The sequence below is a fragment of the Brachyhypopomus gauderio genome, chromosome 8 (genome assembly GCF_052324685.1).
Source record: "Brachyhypopomus gauderio isolate BG-103 chromosome 8, BGAUD_0.2, whole genome shotgun sequence".
Classification (NCBI taxonomy): Eukaryota; Metazoa; Chordata; class Actinopteri; order Gymnotiformes; family Hypopomidae; genus Brachyhypopomus; species Brachyhypopomus gauderio.
In genome coordinates, this window is record NC_135218.1 from 16451647 (window position 1) to 16459860 (window position 8214).

The following is an 8214-nucleotide window of genomic DNA, read 5'->3' on the forward strand; positions in this document are numbered from 1 at the left end:
GTCTACTTAATCAGATAAAAAGCTTAACACAAAATAAAAAAGCACGAAATAAGTATTTTTTATTTATTCGTTGTTAAGTAACATAGCTTAGCCGTACCTTTCTTAAGAGTAACAACGCGTTATGTTTTTTTGGAAAGCACAGACCCAATAAGCCACTCAATAATTAATACCAACCATCCACCTTACGTCAAACTTGTTATTATTGCTGGAGCTCCACCCTCAGTGTTCAGTTCCTCTCTGGGAGTCCAGTGGCGTATGGCGCTCAGCTCCACTCCTCCCAGATCCTCCCCGCCCTCCGTGCAAATCTCTTCTTGTAAACAACTCCATCAGCCACCGTGTTTGCCGTCACAGGACAGTGAGAACGCCTGCCAAAATGATCTAACATCACATCTGCGCAACACTAAAACAATTGGGCAAAAAAATTATTCAGAATCCTAATTAGCACTTTGATGCGCCTCATTAATTTTTATGAAGTATGAAGTCTTAATACCGATCGACGCAAACATATTTAAAGCACACGTTAGTAGGTATTAAAGTAGCCTGGTGGTTCTGTTGAAAAACGTGCCACTTGTGTAAACTAGTGCAGGCTGTGTCTTGTTGTTCGACTCTGCAACTACGTTAGACTAAAAGCACGCTGGAATGCCATGTATCGTGAGGTCAGTGCACTATAATAAATTATACATGTAATACGAATATACTTTTAAACGTTTGAGTTACAATTGTGAAAGTGTCTCAAATGGTTTGCAAAACACGATAAGCATCAACCCACATGCTAGGCTTTAGTGAAAGAGCAGCTTTCTGCGTGTTATAAGTAGTCTTATTTGTACAGTACAATGTGCGCTAACGCCCAGCAGCGCGCACACCCCTCATGTCAAAAATAAACACCACGTATATACAGCACAAAATATTACACAATATCGCTATATTAGTTAGCTATAATTTATATTTTATAAATTGTCAAGATACTTACCACGTTTTTCCACATTTCACTCTTGTGTTTACGTGAATATCTTTAATGACGCAGCAAGCTCACATCGAACAACGTGATTGTCGCCATTTTTTGTTGATATTGAAATCTCAAAGCCATGTGACAAATAAAATAACAGGCTTCCGGGTCCTGGCGCTCCAAGTGCAGCCGTGCGTCTTTGAAGAATAACTCATTGTCTTGCAGAAGGCAGAAGAAACGAGCCTACCTCACAAATGTTGTCAACAGTGCACGGCCGAGGTGTGTTGAGCGCACATCTATTATGCTCTGACGCCACCGTAAGGCTCCTAAGAAGTAAATTATTGGCGTGGCGATATAGCTGAGAGCGGAGTTGACGTACGCCGTGTGTGGAGGACCTGTGAACGCCACAGCTGCGTTTGGGTCGTTTTAGACCTACACCACTGTCAACAAGTGTGCTCTTAACCCACTCATTCATCCAACACTGCAAAGTAGATAACCTTGGGATAAATTAGGCATTTGAAGATTTGTCACCTGGGAAACTGTTGTAAATCACTTTGGTATCCCATTTACTGTATTACTACATCAATGGGTTTTATTGCGTTGTGCCATACCATACCACTGCATCGAGTCTTGCCCGCAATAATAAAGTAACAAAACTGCGTAATGCAATCGTAAATGCAGGTGCGTCCTTGCACGTATTCCCCTTTTAAGATAGTCAATTTTATAATTCGTAAAATTAATAAATTTCGTAATTTATTAATTTTCTACACGTCAAAGACTTCATGGGTTTCCCTTAAATATCTTAATTTGTTTTTCACGTGTAGCACGTTGTTATATTGCATTCCTTGAGGGGTCTCAAGCGAGTGCCTGCACGTAGCTGAAGTTTATACTCTAGATCGTTTGTGATGAATACTACAACACCCATGATCCTGTGCGCGCCTCATTATTCCATCTTGCTTCGTGCGCACCAGCAACTTGCGTTTTTTTCCGCTCAGTGCGATGTACTGGGAGGCGTTAAGTAATAGGGCGTTGGGATTTCTCGCTCATTCATTTGCAGAGCCCCCATCTAAATGTAGAAGTGGGTGGAGGGCAACTATAATACTTTAGCCTAACAGTAAAACATATACGTTTTACAGCGAAAAGGCACCATCCACTACAAGAGGGGGCTATCAGGTGAGGAGAGTCTTTCTGCTGCTTCCTATATCAACATTCCTGTCGCTCTTTGTCCTCTTTATTTTACTAATGCCTCAAATCCTGTTTGTAAAGTTGCGAAGTTACAACATTTTAAACGTTTTTCCATCATAATGTAACGTTGAACAGTACGTGTTCTATGGATAAACGCATCTTACTTTTTTCACTGTAAATGCATCATTTTCAAAGGAAATGTCAAAATTATTCCGAGCCGTTATAATGGGTCCGCCAGGCTCGGGGAAGGGGACGATCTCGGAAAGAATAGCGCAGAGTTTCGGCCTACAACATCTGTCCAGCGGCGACTTTCTCCGGGAGAACATTACTGCAAACACTGGTGAGTCGTCTGTTTGATAACCGACGCTTTCGTCGAAATCGTTGTACGTCCGCAAGTTTGTGGAGGTGGGAAAGCCTTCAGGAAGTCTTTGCGTTAGGGAGTTCATGCGAGGTAAACGCAATTTAAAAGCCATTTTTTGCAGTACGGCGCATTTTTGTCATTTTTGTTCCAAGAGAAGGAAGTCATTACTTGTTTTATTCCCTTACGACATGCGATTTTGCAAGGAAGATACGTTATTCCGATTCCAAGTTTTATTGGCATGCGTTCAAGGTTAGGTTTTGACATTAGCTTTGTATCAGATAAAATCTTGTATTAATCTTTCCTCGTCTCTCCGATCAAATCGAGTTGATGTTTTAAAAGTTGTATAAGTGCCTTTATATCAAATTGGCAAAACGTCAACAAACATTTCTATGCTACAATGCCACATTGCTACTGTACTGTGTATGTTCCATGTTTCCCGATTACAGATCACTGCAGTTTTGCTACCACTTCTCCAATAATGTAAATAGTTTTAATCAGGGTAATCTTCTCTTGAGAGCTGTTGTTCAGTTGGTATTCCCCCCTGATTCAGAAGCTGGAGTCTTGGCTAAAACGTACATAGAGAAAGGCCTGCTCGTGCCGGACCACGTCATGACCCGTTTGCTGCTTCCCCGATTGGAGGAGATGACCCGACACAGCTGGCTTTTGGATGGTACGGTACACACTTACTCCCCATCAGTTACTCCTGCACATTTTGCTGGCATCCATCACGCATGCTTGAACATGGAGGAGCATGCACATTATTTATTTTGCCAACTTTTGGGTTCCAGTAGATCCTCAGGGTACGTTTTGCTGCTTGTTGACATTCAAGCCTGTTTAACATTGTGTATATTTAGCATGAATACAAGATAACAAACAAACAAAAAATGCTATGCTACAAATTGGATGAGTATGCCTTTCATTCTCGCATTTGTGTTCTCTTGCTCAAGCCGCATGCACTTTAGCAACACTGCTATTTCAGGATAGAAGTGACAGCCGTGTGGTGCAGCGGCAACCCTGGTTAAGCAATTTGCTCAAGGGCAGAACAGCAGTGATAAGAGGAAGGAGAAAATCTGCATTTGCTGAGCCCACAGTGGAACTGATCCACCAGCTCCAAATGTGTTCTGGTTCCTGCTACAGTGACTTGTCTAGCCGAGCTGTTACTAGACAGAAAGAGGTAGAGCATAGTGGTGCATGAGTCAGACTACCTCACACAATTGCTACTTCAGTACCGTTGCCAAAAAAACTATCATTAGTGTTTTAACTACATTGTTTTTTCCCCTTCTTTTGATGTACTTTGGAAAGAGCTCAAAAGACATTCTCCATTAAAACATGTAAACATGGCTGTGACATCTGTCTGCAGCTAGAGGTAAAACGAGAATTTCTCAGCTGCATTCTGGGACAGAAAGATGTTAGATTCCCATTTCCTTCCTCACGCGTGTTAATGTTGAATGTGTGGATTAGAGGACCACCATTCAGAATAAGTGCTTTTAATAATACTTAACAAGTGCATAAAAATATCCCACCACTGTATTTTAAGTGGTTTTAGGAATTCTATATAATTATAGAAAAACTATAATTATAGGAAACTATACTGTTACTCTTCAAAGACCAGTTACAGTGTATTTTCAAAATACCAATATATTGCAACATAAAAAAGTATCAGACATTTTATATTGATTCTTCTCAATCAAGTGAACACTTCTACTTTTGGGTAAAAAATTGGTCTCTCCAGTTAAATTGATAAAATGATCCTAAAACGCTTAGTGATTAAGTGTCGTCTGACCTAAAAACAAGCTGAGTTCCAGCCAGCTCCATGTCAAGGTTTTTAAACAATGGGTTACTCTTAAACAGTAGACTCAGTAAGACTACATTTTTTTCTGGAATATAAGGACCTTAGTATTTTGGTATATCTAAACTAAAAGACATTAGTGGTTACTCATTTACAAACCACACCAAAATGTCACAGAAAGTGGCACAATAATGCTACTAGTTCTATGTATTTAAATCACTTTATATTTTTAGCATTGGTAATTACCAGACAGCATGGCCAAGTTAAAATGTTTTTGAAGACCAAAATGAGTGTGTTTTAAACACTTTAAGTGAAGTGCTGTGTGTTTGCGCCTGCCCCAGGTTTCCCGCGGACCCTGGCGCAGGCTGAAGCCCTGAACCATGCCTGCGAGCTGGACGTGGTCATTAGTCTCAACATCCCCCTAGAGACGCTGAAGGAAAGGCTTAGACATCGCTGGATCCACCCGGCCAGTGGGAGGGTCTACAACATGTGCTTCAACCCTCCTCGCGTACAGGTACACGCCCCCTGCTTCCATGTCCTCGGATGACCTACTGCAGAGCCAGGAAGGATAGGATGCTGTGTTTTATGAACCAATGATACAAGGAGTAGCTATAAATTGCTGAATTGGTAGCGATAGCAAAATATGCATTTTAGTTGGTGTCTTTAGAAGCTTTTGGTGTTGGCACTGTTCCAAGCACTCCATGTTTTGATTGAATTTGGCTCCTGAGGTGTTGTATAAGCAAATGGATGTTCACAGAATTAAGAACGTGAATGCTAGTTGCTGAGTGCATTTACAGTTAATGCTGTGTGTGCATGTTTCAGAGGGGACTGTAATCAGAAGAGGGAAGTGAAAACCCTTTCTTCACAACTACCTATTCTCTGTTTGTCTAATGTATCATTCTTTATATACTTTGTGTACTTGTTGCATTTAATTTTTTTAACTCCAGTAAATTTAGCATGGGATGACAAAGTGATGATGATGATGATGATGATGGTTTTACGCAGGGACTGGATGATATCAGTGGGGAGCCACTGATACAGCATGAAGATGACAGACCAGAGGCTCTTGTTGCCAGACTGAGGCACTACAAAGATGTGGCCAAGCCAGTCATAGATTTATATAAGTAAGTGAACACCTCCTGGAGTGTGTGTCTGAGGGCTTAGCAAGCTCCCTACAGCTAGGCATGAGATATTCACAGATATTTGTTATAGGTGGGGGTTGTGGTCTTTAACTCCCATTACTAAGCAATGCAGTAAAATGTCGCATGGTGGCGTAAGGGACTTAGCATTTTCCTGTGTGTCTACTGAGGGGCTCGGCTACAGAGCACCTGCACATGGCCAGTGATGGGAAAAGATCCAGTGACAGCCTTCATATGAATGTCATCCTCCCAACCAACCTTCAATAAAACACTTTCCCTAGTTAACATTTCAATATTTAATGCCAAGTCAGCGCAGCCGTGTGCTGTAGGAGTAAGCAGGATGTTTACCTAGTATCTCCAACATGATGCATGGTTTAAATACCTTTGAGCCATTAGTACTACTAAAGGTAAGAGTCAATTGTCACCTATTTTTTAAAAATAAGGAAATAGTTGTAAGACTACATAGCTGGACGAATGCCAGACCAGCAGGTCCATAGGTGACGGTGGTGTCCGTAACAGCTGTGGCAAGCGAAAGGGCTTCGTGTATCTTTCTCTGCTGGTGTTGCCAGGAATGTGACCAATTAATATAAATGGTGTATGTTAAGCTTCAGGAATTGTGAGCATACACACCACTCCTTTCATCGCTGTGACTATTGGTGAAACTTTGGATATACAAAGTTTTGGAGTTAATCGCTGTAGGGTTTTATGAACGGTCCTCAGAAAGAGATCTTCTCAGAGTCCATACTAATCCAGTTCGCCTGTAATTCAGAACTCTGCAGTTTCTATGGTGATTTGAAGACTGCCACTCTTACAGATAATGTTTAGTGAAATAGCGAGTGTTTGACTTTTACAGAGTTAATCTGAGACCAGATTAACTGTGGCATAAAGTCAGTTGAGCACAATTTCACAAGTCGAGCATTGATAGGCTGAGCTTGGCAGGTTGGTGCTAGACTGGATTGTTGAGGGTTGGTGAGTACATGTGTTACATTCTAAGGAGAGGTGTGGCTTGGATCTATTCCCTATTGAAACCAGTGAGGTACTGTGAGAGGATCGGCCCAGCAAACCTAATGCATACACTATGCAATATAGAAAGTGAGTACTGCTGCAGTGCTATAGAGATTATATTGAAAGGGGGAGGAATTAAGTTCATTTTTTCATGATCATGAATTATTGTCACTGTGCTGTCTTCTTTCAGTACAGATTATTTGTTATGGAGTTATTTCAGTTTCTATGTTTGTTCTTGAACATTTAGCAGATTGAATACTTTTGTAGTTTCTGTTTTATATGTGACATTATAATATGTGTAAAAATTAACATTGTTGGATATTTTTACTGTATGCTGTCATTACACTGGAACATGCAGTGCTTCAATTTGATTCATTATCATTTTAACGAAAATAGAAATTAAATGTAAATGTACAATGTCTTTAGATTGTGAATAGTAATTACCTCTATAATGTCCATTTGAAGGACCAAGGGCATCTTGCACACATTCTCAGATACAGACACGGACCGGATCTGGCCCAACATCAGCTCACTTCTCTCCAATAAGATCCGCACAGACCAGTCGGATGCACAGAAGGCTTCGACCAACTGAGGCAGCGGATTACTGTGTAAATGGCAGCACAGCCATGGTTCACCTCACCTGCACCGTCACTACTCGGCTACAACAGTCCAGACGTTCCTTATTTTATGAAGAGGATGCAGTAGAGTGGAGGAGGAAGCAGCTGAGATGTGGACATGCTCTTGTACGGTCATGTGCAGGTGCAGAGAAGAACATACCAAAGAAATGCTGGTCACTCTTTTGTAGTAACATAGTTTAAAAAAAAAAGGAAATTCACACAAAGATGTTCACAAGTTAAATTAAGTGCAAAATTCCAATTAACATACCCTTGCAGTATATTAGCAATTATACATGAAATCACGATGTAGGTAATGAAAAGGTCTTCTGGAATTACATCCTGCTGCAGAACAATGACTATACACACGATTTCCTAGAATTGTCACAGATCCCCTGATGTGTAATATGTGTCTGTGGATTAAGCTGGCTTTCCTTACTATACAGTGGATTTTTCCCACATCAGAGTGCCTATGTGAACGCTAGTTACTGAGTGCATTTACAGTTGATAATGCTGTGTATGCATTTGTCTCAGGAGATTGTAATCGGAGTGTAAGATATGATTAGTGCTGAAAGCTTTGTATGTTTGGACTATTGGAGATCAGGGCTCACCGGGCTCAGGCCTACAGAACTGTTACAGTTACAGGACACCTTAATTGTATTGAATCTATGCTATGCTACCAAATGACAACTGTCTGTCAAACGCCACATACTGTAAAATCTGTGATGTGTTTGAATTGTGAATAGCAATAAAATAGGTCAGTAGTGTTTTTGAAAATAATCTTTCATGAAAATCTCTCTCTCTCTGTCTGAGTACACATATAAAAACCTAAGGTTGTGAAATGTTGGCTGCTGTAGAAATTGCAGCTCATAATGTAATAGAACACAGAATGCATACATTGTTACATTGTATTCTAAATCTCAATCTGTCTTCTTCAAAAGAAATAAAAACATGTTATTTCTAGAAATCAGTAGTGTGGCATTAGCTTATTTCACTCAGTAACTGTACTGGCAACACATTGTGTACCACTGCAGCTCAACACAACACGTGGCAATACATTTGTTTGGCATTTGTTAGAAAAGTTAGCTAATCAAGACAAGTATTTGATCTTGTTTTTCTTAAATGATATTACTTTCCAAAAAAACCCTTAGTATATTACTCTACTTGTCAAATAG

At 40.4% G+C, this 8214-nt stretch overlaps 2 protein-coding genes across 3 annotated transcripts in view; one reads left to right on the forward strand and one right to left on the reverse strand.

Annotated features, from left to right (window-relative positions):
• jak1 (Janus kinase 1) overlaps positions 1 to 339 on the reverse strand; it is a 28222-nt gene extending 27883 nt beyond the window's left edge. The window contains exon 1 of the mRNA XM_077014937.1: positions 187 to 339. The gene's annotated coding sequence lies outside the window, so the exon portion shown is untranslated. The remainder of the gene's footprint in view (positions 1 to 186) is intronic.
• Positions 340 to 499: 160 nt separating this feature from the next.
• ak4 (adenylate kinase 4) lies at positions 500 to 7277 on the forward strand. Of its 2 annotated transcripts, none has more exons than XM_077014943.1 (7): positions 500 to 656; positions 2083 to 2119; positions 2327 to 2471; positions 3043 to 3162; positions 4623 to 4795; positions 5287 to 5405; positions 6891 to 7277. In XM_077014943.1, the coding sequence occupies exons 1-7, from the start codon at positions 640 to 642 to the stop codon at positions 7015 to 7017; spliced, it is 738 nt and encodes a 245-aa protein (XP_076871058.1). In that variant the 5' UTR covers positions 500 to 639; the 3' UTR covers positions 7018 to 7277. The 2 variants fall into 2 exon arrangements, with proteins under 2 accessions (XP_076871058.1, XP_076871059.1); XM_077014944.1 differs by having other exon boundaries at positions 3046 to 3162.
• The last annotated feature ends 937 nt before the right edge of the window (positions 7278 to 8214 follow it).

Coding starts and splice junctions, on each gene's coding strand:
- ak4 (XM_077014943.1), top strand. Junction 3,163..4,622: donor ACACAGCTGGCTTTTGGATG/GTACGGTACACA, acceptor CGCCTGCCCCAG/GTTTCCCGCGGACCCTGGCG. Junction 5,406..6,890: donor CCAGTCATAGATTTATATAA/GTAAGTGAACAC, acceptor GTCCATTTGAAG/GACCAAGGGCATCTTGCACA.